Source organism: Nannospalax galili, unplaced genomic scaffold (genome assembly GCF_000622305.1).
Source record: "Nannospalax galili isolate Female #2095 unplaced genomic scaffold, S.galili_v1.0 scaffold45, whole genome shotgun sequence".
Taxonomy (NCBI): domain Eukaryota; kingdom Metazoa; phylum Chordata; class Mammalia; order Rodentia; family Spalacidae; genus Nannospalax; species Nannospalax galili.
The window spans coordinates 5,073,821-5,090,389 of NW_008355775.1; the positions used below are offsets into that span (position 1 = coordinate 5,073,821).

Below are 16,569 nucleotides of genomic sequence, written 5' to 3' on the forward strand. Positions count from 1 at the left end.
ATCACTAAGTAAAAGTGTTTTGACAGAAGCAATGAAATCTTAAAGATCCTAAATATAAATTACATAAACCAAAGTAATATATACAGTATGTGCTTAACATGCTACACTTTATAAAAGAAATACCATATGGAAAAGTGTGTGGAGGAGGCCCGAAAACTACTATATGACTCAATATGTCTATTATATACATCAATAATTCATACGTGGTATGTATGTAAAGGAAATTACTATCAAGGAGGTATCTGTACCTTGTGTTCACTGTAGCATCATTCATAAGAGCAAGGTGTGAAATCAACCTAACACCCACCAGTAGATGAATAAAGAAAATGAAGCCTACGTACATAATGAAATTTGGGGTTAATAAAGGCAATCCCTGTCATCTGTAACAAGGATGAAGTTGGCAGATGTTAAGATGTGCACAGGAAGGCAAATGTTGTACAATTTCACTTACATGTGGGACCTAAGAATGTTGAACTCCCAGAAGCAAAGCACAGATGTGGTCAAGAGTCATTTCTCTATTGCAGCAATCAAAACCATGGCTCAATGGTTAACAGCAGCTGCTCTTCCCAGGATCTGGGTTTGGTTCCCAGCATCCACATAGCAGCTAATGACTGTTCACAATTCCAGTTCCAGGGGTTCCGACACCCTCTTCTGGTCTCCACCAGCACTGCACGACACAGTGCACTTACATGCAGGCAATACACTTATACACATAAAATCAATATAAATAAAAATTTAACTGTATTCATTATCTGTTTCATAATGCAGTTCCAAGAAAGAAAAATTTTATTTTCCAACAGATGAAACCTGGTTTTACATATAGCATACACATAGACACATACAATTTGTTCCACAGATAAAGAAAACAATTGGGCTATATTTCACTTCTCATTTCAAAACTCAGAGAAACTGAGTTGCATTAAAAGTCACAAGACCACACAGATTCTTACAAATGGATTACAAGGAGCCATCTGATTTCTTAAAAAAGCTTAATCTTAAAAAACTACAATTTCCAGGTATGTGTCAAATGAAGAGTATGACCACATATATGGCAAATGTATTCAGAAAATTCCATCTCCAACAAATGCTTTGAAATATGCCTCCAAACTCTAAGCAGAATTCTGATTTTTGTCAAGTGTAGATACTTTACAAAAACAAATTCAATGTTACTTATCATGGAAGAGTCAGCAACTGCTTGCTAAGTTCAATATTCATAAATTGTACAATTATACTACAAAATAAGCATATAATATACTGAGAAATAGACACATTAAAACATAAATTGAGCCCGACATACAATTTTTGTATCATTTCAAAAAATTTCATGAGTTATATGTTGCCATTTTATTTATATCTGTCACATTTCACATTGTTTAGAAAGTAGCTATTTCCAGAAGAATGATATTCTCCAAATACATCTTTGGCTAGTACTACAAATATGATTCAGCAGGGACCACAATGCCCAGACACATTACAATTTTTGGTCTCTCCTATAAGACCTTAGATCCTGAGTTATGGACTTGGTTTGATCTTTAAGTTGAGATGCTTTATAAATATTTTTCTTAAAACAGGGTTATTTAGTGTGGTTTCTTTTTCTTGATATATACAGTGAGTGTTTTGATACAAAAAATATATTCCCCATAATAAAAAGGCATTAAAATAATGATTAGACTTTATAGAATAAATGACACTTTTTTCTTTTTTTTTTCCTGTTTGAATTAAACAAGAAAGCTCTGTAACAGCTTTTAACTTATGTTAAATATCCCATTATAAAAAATAACTACCATATCAAGAATTTAAAATATGCGAAAGTAACAACTTTGTTAAAATTTATACTTCATACATTGATGTCAATGAAAATATGTAGAGTTGTAAAGAAATATTTAAGAATTAACATGGAAGTAAAAAAATAAAGCTGTTCCAGGCTTCAGTTATTGCTACATAATGACTACTCAAGGGTCATCTGGCCTGTCGTCAGTATTAGAAGTGTTAAATACTTTGTAAGGAAGGAGGAAAGATAATGTACTGTATACAAAAATATTAACTACTTGTAAATTAGGAAAGATTTATAAAACACATTCCAAATCATATGTTGCTATGAAAACAATAAACTTAAACAGAAGCACAAAGCCCCAAAGCACCCACAATTATTTTAAGAGTACCCATTTAATCAGAAAAATATCTGTATAATAACGAGAAGAAAAAAGGACAAAATTCTAATTTTAATCAAGCAGAGTTTATCTAATCATGGAGGTAGGTCTCCATTCCATTTATACAAATAAATTATAGGCTTTATTCAAAGAATTATAAGTCAAGATCTCAAAACTGGTCTGTGCTACTGAAATACATCTTAACAGACTTTAGAAACCAGTATTCTAACTGGCATATACACAAAACCAATATTTCCTTCATTAAAATCATTCTTGACATAAAGAGGTATAACTAAGTGCAAATACTTTGGTGTAACATTTACATAACACAGTAAATACTATAAATTTTAAGTTTTAAGAAATCTTTGTCTTTTTAGTTCTTATAGTAAGTATAAAGCTTTAAAAATGATGGATCCCTTACATTTTTAGATATTTAAATATTGTGCTAATGATTCTGAAAGATCATTCCTGCCTTAAAAGTAAAGTTATAGATTTCAATCATCAAACATTTAGTGTTTGTGGCATTTCAGCTTTAGTGCTGGGATTCATTTTAACAGGTCAGTTTACAACACAGAATATGGCACATCCTTTCACTAAAAAAGGTTTTCTATAATAAAAAACGCTAATTCTATTTCTAGTGGCAAACTTGAATTAGAAGTCCCACCGTGGATCACAGGTATCAGGGCACTATCGAGATCATTTAGGTAATGCTGGGGCAGAAGCTGGCCTTCACAGCCTGCCTGAAATTCAACCTGGAAAAAAGAAATCTTGGTAAGATAACTCTAGAAAGTTAGCAGTCTTTAGCTCAGCAGATAAATATTTACAATGTTTTTTAATATTCAGCTTAAGCATGTTAATAAAAATACTCACTATATTATTTTAAAAAACCATTCTAGCACAGGGTGTGGTGGTGCATGCCTTTAATCCCAGCACTTGAGAGGCAGAGGCAGGAGGATCTTCATGATACGAGGTCAGCCTGGTCTACATAGCGAGTTCCAGGCCATCTGGATGCTGTACATCCCCAGAGGTATTGTACATGGTGTACCAACCTACATGCAATACACACATACACGTAAAAATAATAATTTAAAAAATCTATATTCTCACATTTCTTTTATCTACTTACTACATGAATTATAATTGTCCCTCCCACATATATAATAAATAGTATTTGATACTTTAGATTTCCTTTCACTGAATATATAAATAACTAGAGGTCTGAGGTGTTGAATAATTACCAGTATTATATTTTTAAAATTAAAAAAAAAAAATTTGTGTGTTGTGAGACAAGGTCTCCCTGTGGCCCCAGCTGGCCTGGAACTCGCTATGTAGACCAGCCTGGCCTCAATCTCACAGAAATCTGTCTGCCTCTGCCTCCAGGGTGCTCCATCACACCCAGCTATTGCCTAAGTTTTTAAAATATTTTTTTATTTATTATTTTATTTTTATGTGTGTGAGTATATTGCCCTCATGTGTGTAAGTGCACCCGTGTCGTGCAGTGCCCACGGAGGTCAGAAGAAGGCGTCGGATCCCCTGGAATTAGATAGTCAGTGTTCTTAACCGCTTAGCCATCTCTCCAGCCCATTGCTTAAGTTTTTTAAAAGAACTGGAAAATTTACTAAAAGTACTTCAAGTTGTTGCAAACCTACGTTGAGTCTGTGTGTGTGTATGCACATGCATGTGCAGTTGCACTCACCTGTATATGCACAGATGGAGGCCAGAGGTTAACATACTCTCTGGCACTCCATCATATTTTTTTAAACAGACCTCTTGATTAATCTAGAGCTCACTATTTCAGCTAGACTGCCTGCTCTGCAAGCCATGGAGATCAGCCTGTTTCTGATCCCAAAGAGCTGTGGTTACAGCACGTCATCACACCCAGCTTTTATGTAGTTGCTGGGAGTCTGGACGCAGTGAGAATTTTACCTACTGAGACACCTCCCAAGCCATGCAATACTATTTAATGTTATGACTTAATATTCCTGGTGAAATTTATATTTTAATACATTTATAACTCTAAAATAAAAGTTTTTATTCAACCAATAATTATCAGGAGCTTCCTTGAAATGGGGTTTTCCAATAAAGAAATGAAAGCAAAGTTGCTTTCTGCCAGTGAGAAGTATGAGCATGACACGTCTTGCTGGAAAAGTAAACCAGCATATGAAGCCATATTTAGCAAACTAGACTCTGAGGGCTGGAGAGATGGCTCAGTGATTAGGAGCACTGACTGCTCTTGCAGTGAACCTGGGTTCAATTCCCAGTACCCACATGGTGGCTAACAACCATCTGTAACTCCTGTTCCAGGGGATCTGATGCCGTCTTCTGACCTTCAAGGGCACTGCATGACACAAGTGCATCTTCCTACATGCAAGCAATACACCCATACGTATTAAATACAAATAAATAAAATATTTTTTACAAAGAAAACTAGACTCTAACAAAGATTGTTTTGAAACTTTCTACTGGATGCTGGCAACAATTACAAAACAAATATACCTAACAGATATGAACTGAAAGTTCAGAAAAAAAATGGCTCTTACATGTAAAAAAATCACCATTTACTGTTTGGAGAAATGCATATTAAGATAATAATGAGTATCATTTTCACCTATCAAAGTTCAAAAGTTCACTTGGGCTGGAAATAGTGTTGTGGCAGAACATTTGCCTAGCATGCACAAGGCCCTGGGTTTAATCCCCAGCTTCAGCAAAAAGCTTGATTATATACTGTTTTCATAAAGATGCAGAATAAAGAACTGTCTCAGAAAATGCTGGCCGAAGCCAGGTGTGGGAGCACAAGCCTAAGATCCCAGGAACTCAGGAGGCCAAGGTAAGAAGATCGCAAATTCAAGGTCTGCCTGGGCTACAGAGTGAGTTCAATTTTAGTCTGGGTAACTTAGTAAGACCCTATTTTGAAATAAAAATAAAGAGCTAGAGAGATAGCTTTGTGATGGAGCACCTGCCTTGCATGTGGGAGACTGTGAGTTCACTCTTTCAGTACTACACACACACAAATTGCTGGAATAAATATAAATTGGTACGTCCTCTATTTAGAAAAATATGGTGGTAGCTACTGTCATATTCTATCAGATCATTCTACATCTAGGACTTTTTTTTTTTATGACTGTACTCATTTAGGCGAAAGCAAAATATTGTCAACAATGAAAATTTCAAATAACATGTACCTATACTGAATAAGATCTAATTAAAAACTGTTATCCATTTATTTAATAAAATACTATTAAAAAGACTGTGCACTAAAATGTAGTAGCTCTAATATATATTAACGAAGAAGGGAGATGAACATTTTATAATACATAGATGCTAGTACATGCATAAAGATCACCCAAAAGAATGTACAAGAAATGAGTACTACTAATTGCTTGAACAAGGAGAGAGGATTATGGAGAGTCTGGAGGTGAAGTACCGGTTTGGAAGTTAGAAGGGAGAATTTTCCAGTGCTACAGTCTTACATAGCTCTACTGAGAGCCATTAGCATTACAGTTTAGAGTTAATATCTCCAAGGCCCACCAATTCCATAGAGCACAGCAGGAGTGTTGCTCTTTAGAAATGTTTATTGAGATGATCCTTCTATATTATATATTTTTTAGATATGTAAAATTTTGAATCCTGTAAACCTAGTCAGAATACATTTAAAAGCCCATCTACAACCCAGAATAGTTATGGATCAGCAAACTATGGACCATAGGCCAAGTCTGGCCCTGTTGGGTAAAAGAAATTTTACTGGATCATAGCCACACACACTTAGTTACACATTATCAGAGCTGCTTCCCATAGCAGAGGTGAGCTGTGGGAGAAACCCTTCAGCTGACAATGCCCCAAATACTTAATACTGGGCTTTTACAAAAATAGCTGACTTGGTTGCAGAGATTAATAAAGGTAATTTATGCAAAGTGTGTGGTACACAACTGATGTTCAGCAGGCTCAGGGCTAGAAGAATAGCTCTGTGGTAGAGTACTGTCTAGCAATAAGACCTTGGGTTCCATCACCAGCACCACAACAAACAAACAAACAAACACATAAACAATGCTCCCTTTTCTCAAAAGGTTAGAGAAAAATCTTTTCATTATTTTCAGATAAATTCTATCAATTTTGGGGCTGGCAAGATGGCTCAGCCAGTAAAGGTAGTTTTGGACAAGCCTGAGTTTGATCTCTAGAGCCCACATAGTAGAAGGGGAGAGATGATTCCCACGAGTTGTCTTACATGTACACCCTGGCATGCACACTCCTACACACACACACACACACACACACACACACACACACCTGGCATGCACATTCCTACACACACACACACACACACACAATGTGTTATATAGATAGATACACAATAGAAATGTCAAAACTACATCACAAAAATATGTCTTACCATATCTGTGTCAATGGACACTCTGAGTCCAATTTTATTCATTCTATTACTCTTTAGAGTTTTCAGGTGAGGGCACAGGGCAGCACTACAGGCCATAGCTATTTCTTTTGCAAATTGATAACCAGTCGATAAAATAGATAGATCTTGGTCCTTTAGAAAGTAGAAGACCTGAAACACATTTAAATTAGGAAATAAAATTAAGATTAGAAGCAACTTTAAAAAGGTAATAATTGTTGCTTCCAATCCAACTTTAGTAAAATTCCAACCTTAGTTCTATGAAAATCAACAGTAGGAAGCATTCTGTATCTATAGCCTGAATCTATATAATAAAATTTAAAACCAAAGATCACAAATTACAGAGGTGGCTCAGCTATTTTTGCCTAACATTGATTTGCATCAAAGACATATTTGTTAACTCAGTATAGAATCTGTATTATAGAGACATCTATATAAAATTAGATCAAAGAAATAAAATTCTGCAGTTTCTGCGTTCTCTACAGTTTCTATGCATTTTACAGAGGCATGAAATCATGAAGTCTAGGTAAGAAATGGCACTGACTCCTGAACAGGAGGAGAGGGTACGGGACACTAACATACTACAAGTTTGCAGTTCCATATTTTAAAAGAGCAGAACATGCAAAATTAACTTTCACATATGAATCATGATTGTAAGTGCATGTCAACAAAATATTTTATAGTAAAATGAAAGTAATATAGTAAAATAACTTTATATTACAAAGATGGCAATTTGCCAAAGCGTAACTATTAGCTGGCAGAAGTACTATCAAAATGAGAGCCTAAAATAAGCATTGCACATCCCAGTCTAGTATGTGAGAGATAGTCTTTGGTGGGAATATATCTTAAACTGGAAAGTGAAAGGTATAATAAGTTATATTTAAATATTTATGAGTATACACTATTTCTAAATCAGAAAAAGGGAAAGACTATTGAAACACAGTATAGAAAGAGAAAACAGCTTTCTCCATACCTCAGTACATTTTATAATCTTCTCATCCGTTTCAAAATCTGCTTCAAGTTTTATTTTTTCACTTGGAAAGCCTTCTAATGATATTCCATCTACTGAACTAATAACACTACATAGTAAAATAAAACACAATACAATTACTATCATTGTGTTTTCTGCAAAATTATTACATTTGGAAAATGAGATGAGAAAAATGGAAGTTCCATATTTAAAGCAACACCACATATCTCAATTGTACATAAAATCAGTACTTCATTTATGATTTCTTGATTGTATAGTTATCTTTTTGTACAACAAATTATATTTCTTTCTCATATGCCCAATTCAGACCTAGGTTTAAAATACTTAAGTTTCAAGCCGGGCATGGTGGCGCACGCCTGTAGTCCCAGCATTTGGGAGGCAGAGGCAGGCAGATCTCTGTGAGTTCAAGGCCAGCCTGGTCTACATAGTGAGTTCCAGGACAAAAAAAAAAAAAAAACCCAAACCAAACCAACTTTAGTTTCTTTCTTTGTTGATACAGCCCAGTTGAGGACATGGGAATCAATCCTAGGGCTTTATGTATGCCAAGCAGGCATCTGTCAAATGAGCTACATTTGCTCTCTCCCCAAAATAAGAGTTTTTTAAATTCATGAGACACTTTTCTTTTAAGATGCCAGGTGTGGTGCACCTTTAATCCCAGTACTTGGGAAGTACGCAGGCTGAGCTCTGTGGGCTTGAGGCCAGCCAGGTCTACCCAGCAAGCTCCAGGCCAGCTGGGGTCACAGGGAGACCCTGTCCCCAAAAGAACAAAAAACACAAAAAAACAAAGACCAAAGAATTTGCCAACATGGGTCAACTTTGGTAGAATGAAGGTTTCTAATGGGTATTTTAGTATCAGCCCCTCCCCAAGCTGACCATTACAGTTCCTGCCCAAGAAAACTTAGGAGTTTGATTGGTTACATATTTGAAAAACAGCACCGTATTAATTGGAATAGAGCATTTAAATTAATGGAATAATTCTATATCTATTCATACATATCATTATATCAAGAGGAAGTTGTTATCCCTCCCCCTCCATGAAATCAATAACATTTAGTAATAAAAAAATTCCTACCCTTTATTTCTCTTTTCTTCAGAATCTACCCAACAGATGTCCACATACTCTCTGAGATCTACAGCATCAACTTTCCCACAAGTAATTTTAAAGTCCTTTTGTTCTCGTAGAGCTAGCCGTAGGCCATCCATGGTCTCTGGAGTTATTTGTACCATTAAGCCATCTAGAAATTAGAATTATGTTTCATATTTACTTTGCCAAATTGCAATACATATGTCAGGCCATAAAATTTATTATTAAGGTATGTTTGGTGCAAGATACACGTTTTAAATCCTTTGTTAATCATTCAATTGGTTATCTTCCACTAGGAAAATAAAACTAGGATTTTTAAGGTTATACAAATAAAGACAGGAAGTTATGTTTCTTACCAACAGCACAACAGAAATACTATATACCATCTTCAAGATTATCTTAGGGATGCAAAGATGATTTGACATATGCAAATCAATAAAAATATACCACATCAACTGAAGGAGAAAAAACACATAATTATCTTAATAGATGTAGAAAAAGCATTGGGTAAAAGCCAACATCCCTTCATAATAAAACCCTTAATAAATTAGATTTAGAAGGAACATACCTTAAAACAATGCAGTATATGAGAAACCCACAGCTAACATCACAATGAATAGAGAAAAGCTGAAACTGTTTCCTTTAAGATCAGGATCAAGACAAGGATGTCAATTTTCACCACTCTGAACGTAGTGCTAAAAGTTTTAGGTAGAGCACTAAGTCAGGAGAAAGGGCATCCAAAGAGGAAAGAAGGAAGCCAAATGATCCTCGTTTGCAAATTACATAGGTTTATATGTAGAGAAACTTCTACCAAAAAAACTGTTAAAACTGATTAATGAATTCAAAAAGATTGCAGAATACAAAACCAATTCACAAAAATCAGTGACATTTTTTATATACAAAGAACAAGCCTGATGACAAATCAAAAAAGTAATCCCTTTTGCAAAAGAAACGACAATAAAAAGGAATACAATTGTAAAACACTGATGAAAGAAATTGAAAAAGACAGAAAAATGGATATTCATATTCATGGATTAGAAGGATAAATATGGTTAAAACGTTCATACTATCTGAAGCAATTATAAATTGAATGCAATCTCCATCTAAATACCAATGGCATTCTTCACAAAGACAGAAAAAAAAATTCTAAGACTCACATGAAACCATGAATAGCCAAAACTTGAGAAAAAAAGGGAAAAAAAAAGCTGGAGGTAGCATAACACCTGGCCTCCCAACATACTACAATGCTACAATAATGGCAGCAGCACGGTATGAGCACAACAAACAACATATAAACCAACAGAGCAGAACAGAGAGTCCAGAAGTAAACCACCAATTTAAAGGCAAACTTCAACAAAGGTGCCAAAAACATTAACTAGAGAAGAGAGTCTTGTCACTAAATGGTGCTGTAAAATGATTAGCCCTATGCAAAAGAAGGAAAACTAGATCCCTATCTTTTGCCATGTACAAAATCTAACTAAAATGGATCAAAGGCCTAATGTTAAGACCTGAAACTATGAACCTACTGGAGGAAAACATAGGGAAAATTACTTAAAACTTCTACATAGTTAATGACTGTTTTAAAAACAAAACAAAGCACAACTGGGAGCCACAGCTCATGCCTGCAATCCTAGCACTCAGCAGGCTTAGAGAGCAGTATCTGGGCTACAGAGACTTTGTCTCAAAACAAAAACAAAAACAAGGGGCTGGAGAGATGGCTCAGTAGTTAAGAGCACTGGCTGCTCTTGCAGAGGACCCGGGTTCAATGCCTAGCACCTCCATGCTAATAACCTTCCATAACTCCAGTTCCAGGGGATGATGCCTTTTTCTAGCCTCCAATGGCATTGCACTCACACACATAAAATAAAAATGTTTTTTTTTTTTAAAATCACATTAAAAACAAAAATAAAACAAAAAGAACCAAAGGCATAGAAAACAAAAGGAAAAATAAATGTATGGCAAAGACTCTCCTGAATAACAAAGGAAAGAATGAGGGCCACACAGAGGGAAGAGGAGCAAAACAAGAAAATATTTGCAGACTACCCAACAGGAGGCTAACTGGAACTGAAAAAAAATCTCAAGAACTTGAGACTGAGTTTGACAGTAAAAACAACAAAACAATCAAACAAGATCTGTCTACTGCCCAGAGTGGTGGCACTAGTCACAGTCCTCAGGAGGCAGATGCAGGAGGATCACAGTTTGAGGTTAGCCTGGACTAGTCCAAGACTGTGCCTCAAAAAAATAAAAAATAAAAAATAATTGATTAATAAATGCATAAATGATTTGAAGGCACTGCTCAAAACAAATACATGAAAATATTCACCATTACTAATCATCAGTGAGATACAAATCAAAACCACTCTATTTTCTGATTCCAGTCAGAACATCTATAATCAAAAGACAAAAAATAAAATAAAATAAAACAAATACTCTTAAGAATGTAGAGAAAAGGGAATTTATCCATTTGTCTGTTTTGTGGTACTGGGAACCGAACCAGGGCCTCGGTGCATGTTAAACATACACTCTAGCACTGAGCTATGTCCCAGCCAGAGAAAGGGAAACTCTTAAACACTGTCAACAGAAATGGAACTTAGTACAGTCATTATGGAAAAAAACAGCATGGAAGCTTCTAAAAAAACTAAAAATAGGACTACCTTATGATCCAACTATTCAATTACTGGGTATACACACCATCCATGAAATTAAATAATTAAATCAAAGACATAAGCTGGACATGGTGGTCTACATCTGTGATCCCAGCAATCAGGAGACAGAGGCAGGAGGACTGAGAATCTGATCTCAGCCTGGGCTCCATGGTGAGTCCCAAGCCAGCCTAAGACAGCAAGAGCCTGTCTGACTGCCTCTAATGTTACCCACCAAAAAAAAGCAGTAATAAAAACAAATAAAACAGAAGGATACCTGAACATCCATCGTTATTATAACACTATTTTATAATAGCCAGTATATTAAATCAACTGAGGTATATATCAACAGAGAAATGGATTAAAAGACGTGCATAAATACATAATGGAATATTATTTATCCAGAATAAAAACTGAAATCTGTCAATTATAGCAACATGGATGAAGTAGAGGACAGATATTAAGTGTATAACCACAGAAAAACAAACCACTTGATTTTCATCATATGTGGGAGGTGCTGTAGTAAAAGAGTTCCTTTCGTACAAGAGAATAGTGATTCCTAAAGGCTAGGAAGGGTAGAAAGTAGGGGGAGGCTAAAGAGGTTGGATGATGATTACCATAATACAGTTAAATATTAATAATTAGTTAAAATGTCCCATATTCAGAAGGGCAATTATAATTCATAACAATTTATACTTCATAAAGAACTTGGAGAAAAATTTAAGTTTTCCAACATGAAATGTTAAGGGTTTAAGGATAGAGAAACGCTATTTGCCATGATTTGATCACTACACATTCTATATATGTTCCAAGGTATATACTGCCCTATATATACATATAAACAAGTATTATCTGTTATTTTAAACACTGATGGGGAATCTGTAATAGGTATTAGATAAATTACAAACCAGCTAGAAAAAAAAAGACAACCATTAGAAAAAATGGGCAAAAGTGTGGGGCATGATGAAGCATGCCTTTAATCTCAGTACCTGGGAGATAGAGGCAGGAGATCTCTGTGAGATCAAGGCCAGCCTGGCCTCCATAGCCAGTTCCAGGGCAGCTGGGGCTATAGGGAGACTCTCTCTCAAAAACCAAAACCAAAAAAAAAAAAAAGCCACCAAAAACAAAAAAATGGGCATAATTTGTGAATGAACATCTCACAGAAGAGGTCTCATGTGCTCAGTAAATATGCAATAATATGTTCTATTTATTAGTAAATAAGGAATATGCTAATAATGACCATACTCAGAAGTATCTATGAGGCTGACAAAAATCAAGTAAAGTGACCATTCCATATCTGGAGAATATGCAGACCAGTCAGAAACCTTATATATTGATGGTAGTGAAGACTGGTACAATCACTCTGGAAAACAATTGGTAGTGTCTTGCAAAACTAAACATTTACTAGTCTATATTAGGAAATTCCATATTCCTACACATATATTAGCACAACTGTTATAATAAAACAACAACCCAGAAGCTCATGATCAGATAAACAAATTGTCACATATTCACAAAACATTTAACAGCACTAAAAATGAACGAGGCAACAATAAAGTTTAGACACATAAATAATGTGCACTATGTGAACAATATCATGTTTACAAATCTTAATATGTATAATCAGCATATCCTGCAAAAATAGTATGTACAGAACTCTAAAAAATTAAGAAAATGATACATACAGTATTCAGTCTAGACTTTTTGCGGGGAGAAGAAAGGAGGATACGTAGATCCCGTACTGGTAATGTGTTTCATGGGTGGGTGGTGATTTCATGTAAGGTTATGGTACTGCTCTTTATAACTTGCATAGAGTCCTTTGTGAGCATCAAATAATATTTCTTTTTTAAAAATACCCAATACTAGAACTTTAATTTTTAAAATTTTAATTCTATGTGTATGAGTATATTGCTTTCATAGATATAAGTGTATCACATACATGCATTGCCTATGGAGGTCAGAAAGGGCATCAGATCCCCTGTAACTAGAGTTAGAGACAGTTGTCAGCCACCATATGGGTGCTAGGAATCAAACTCAGGTTCTCTGCAAGAGCAGCCAGTGCTCTTAACTGCTGAGCCATCTCTTTGGCCCCAAATATTTCATTTTTAAAATATTTATTATTTTTATTTTATGTGTATGCGTGTATTGCCTGCATGTAGGTAAGTGCACCCGTGTCGTGCGATGCCAGTTCCCCTGGAACTGGAGTTACAGACAGTTGTTAGATGCCATGTGAGTTTTGGGATTCAAACCCAGGTCTTCTGCAAGGACAACCAGTGTTATTAACTGCTGAGCCATCTCTCCAGCCCCCAAATAATATTTCTTAAAAGTTGTTGGAGACCTCTGTTATGCAAAGTAGAAGTCCCTTCACGACCGGACAGCTCATGCAGCTCGGGATCATGTGCTGAGGGCTCCTTTCATAGCAGGGTGCCTCCCTGCCACCTTTCCTGACTCTCCTTTTGAAGTGCCCGCCACACATGCTCTAAACATAAACATGGCCTTTGGCTCTGAAAGATACCATGCCTTCCTGTGATTTTTCCAGGCAGACAGCAGTCTGGCAGAAATCCACTTCCATATGTAAATAGAATGCCTCACAAAGCACCTAACAGCCAAAGCTTTTACCACTACCCCCATGGTATAAGTATCCTAGTCTTCTCTTAATAGACAGAGAGCTGGGTCGCAGAAAGCTGGGACACAGAGAGCTGGGTCTCAGAGAATAAAGCTGTAACACAGACTAAGCCGCGTCTTGAGTCCTGTGCCTTACTACCGGCGACCTAGCCTCTCCAGGGGGGCGCACTCCCTCGTTACCGACTTGCGGACATCCTAGCTTTCGCTGTCCTCGTACTCTTCCCGTGGGGTTCAGTGGCCAGTGGACCTCGCATCCTGAGGAAAAGTACACGGGTGGAAAAGGGACAGGATCCGGCTGGACAACGCTCCAGTCGCAGAGAAGCTGTCAGCACCGGAGCGGCGGACAGCGACCTATCTGCTGCCGCTCCCAGAGACGCCTGTGGCCAGAGCCGTGCCGCGACTCGCCAGGTGTGGCGGGGACCCCGAGATACCCGCGCACCCCACGCCTTAGGCCCATAGAGACACGGAGAGGGCCCCGGGGGCCGACCTGCCTTCCTCGGGACGCACGGCGGGGGAGCCTGCGGACCTGCCGTGCCATTCCGGGAGTGCGCCCAGAGAGCGCGCGCGCACCATAAAAAGTAAAGGAAAACCAATTTTACATTAAAATAATTAAAGATAAAGTCATACCTTCAACTATGCTGGACTTAGCAAGAAATCCTGAAGATGTTTTTAGAGCACCATTGAATACTACAAAGCTTGCACCTGTCACTGAAAAGAAAAATAACAATTATTTACATTTTAATGCTATATTTGTTATGCTCAAAAATGTAAAACCTGCCATTTTAAGTATTCAATAAATGTTATGTTCAGAACACATTGGAAATACAAGATTAAAATATTTCATAAAATAATTTAGTGTTTATACCTAGTGATGATAGGCTACTGTACTGTTTAAAATGCTTGTGTTTACATTAAGCAGGTGTCATGAATCAAATTCACTGCAGATGAACACGTAATTCACAAGTCTCTGTGGAGTCCCCACTTGACGATTATACATTAAAATTACATAAAAATTACAAATAAATGTAACCTTTGGAGCAGGGGAGATGGTTCAGAGGTTAAAGTGCTTGCTATGCAAGTGTGAGGCCTGGAGTTTGGATCCCCAGAATCCACATAACTGCTGGGTGGGTGTGGCAGCCTCTAAGGGCAGAGATGGAATCCCCAGAGCAAGCTGGCTAGCCACACCAGCAAGCTATGAGTTTAATAGATTCCCTGCTTCAATGAATAAGGTGACCAGCAATGAGGATGAACCCCTACATCAACCTCGGGCTTCCACATTGCCATGTACATACTTACATGTGCACCCACACACATGCAAAAATATGTATATATACCCACATGCACACCACACACACATGAAAAAGAAAAATACAACCTTTGACACACTAACTTCACTTCTAGAAACATAAAATGGCCTGTGTACAGGTTATACACAGTAATATTCTTATAAGTAGCTGAGGATTGGCAACCATTTATGATAGTAAGAGATAGTAAAATTATGGACAGTTACAAAATAGAAAGTTATGTGGAAGGGCACAGTTGTTTAACACAGAGTAATCTCAAAGAACTGTTAAAAACAACAAATGACCTGGGTATGGTGGTGCACACCTTTAATTCCAGTACTCTGAAGGCAGAAGCAGGTGGCTCTCTTGTGAGATTGAGGCCAAACTGGTCTACGTAATGAATTTCAAGTCAGGTGTGGCTACAGGGAGACTCTGTCTCCAAACAAACGAACAACCCCCCACCCCACCCCCAACCCCAGCAAAAAAACAACAAAAGCATGCTACACAATGGAACAAATGTTGTACCTTTTCTAAAAGTGAAAGATGCTACTGACTGTATGCACATGTATGTATGTGAATATATATTAAACAAAAAAGTCTCTGAAATGACATAAGAAACTGAACTCATTTGTTTCCCTGAAAGAAGATGCCTAGATGGTTTAGAGACTACTTTGTCACCACAGTATAGATACCAATATTCGGACTCTTACCACATAAATATGTGCCTATTTAACAATATTCAAAATTTCCTAAATTTTAGAGGTTTGAGGCAATGGTTCAGTCCAGTAAAGTGCTCACTGCACAGGAAAGAGGATGTGAGTTCATATTTCCAACACCCACAAGAAAAATGGGGTGTGATGGCCTGCAACTGTAAGCCCAGCACTGGGAAAGTGGAGAAGGATCCTGAGACCTTGAGTCATCCAGTCTAGCTGAACTGGTGAGTTAAAGGTTCAGTGAGAGACCTTGTCTCAAAAACGAATTGGTAGAGAGCGAAAGATGAAAACACCCTATGTCAACCTCTGACCTCTACACACACACACACACACACACACACACACACACACACACACACACATGTTCACACGTTCTTAAATTATAATGACAAAAATGTTAATTAATGGTAAGTAAAACAGCACGATGTAAAAGGATAAATATCAAGTATAAGATCATCTATTCAACATACATATTAATATAGAAAGAAATACAGTAAAATACTTTTTTTTTTTTTTAAATGAGATTCCAACGTTTAAAAAAGATCTCCACTTCGTTGTCAAAACACACAGTTTCATACAGAAAAATTCAATCCAGGGCTCTTGACATTGAGACGTTTTCACATGCATTTCTAATCTCTATATACATGACTATCACTGGTCACAGTCACCCACCTTCTGA

At 36.8% G+C, this 16,569-nt stretch overlaps 1 protein-coding gene across 3 annotated transcripts in view; it reads right to left on the minus strand.

Moving 5' to 3' along the window:
- Positions 1-763: 763 nt before the first annotated feature.
- Zfyve16 (zinc finger FYVE-type containing 16) overlaps positions 764-16,569 on the minus strand; it is a 57,129-nt gene continuing 41,323 nt past the window's right edge. For all 3 annotated transcript variants that reach the window (XM_029556204.1, XM_008853322.3, XM_029556203.1), the window contains 5 exons: positions 14,522-14,602; positions 8,616-8,778; positions 7,526-7,631; positions 6,538-6,705; positions 764-2,902 (listed from right to left, as the gene is read on the minus strand). In XM_029556204.1, coding sequence (XP_029412064.1) covers positions 2,744-2,902; positions 6,538-6,705; positions 7,526-7,631; positions 8,616-8,778; positions 14,522-14,602 — 677 coding nt within the window. In that variant the 3' untranslated portion in view covers positions 764-2,743. The remainder of the gene's footprint in view (positions 2,903-6,537; positions 6,706-7,525; positions 7,632-8,615; positions 8,779-14,521; positions 14,603-16,569) is intronic.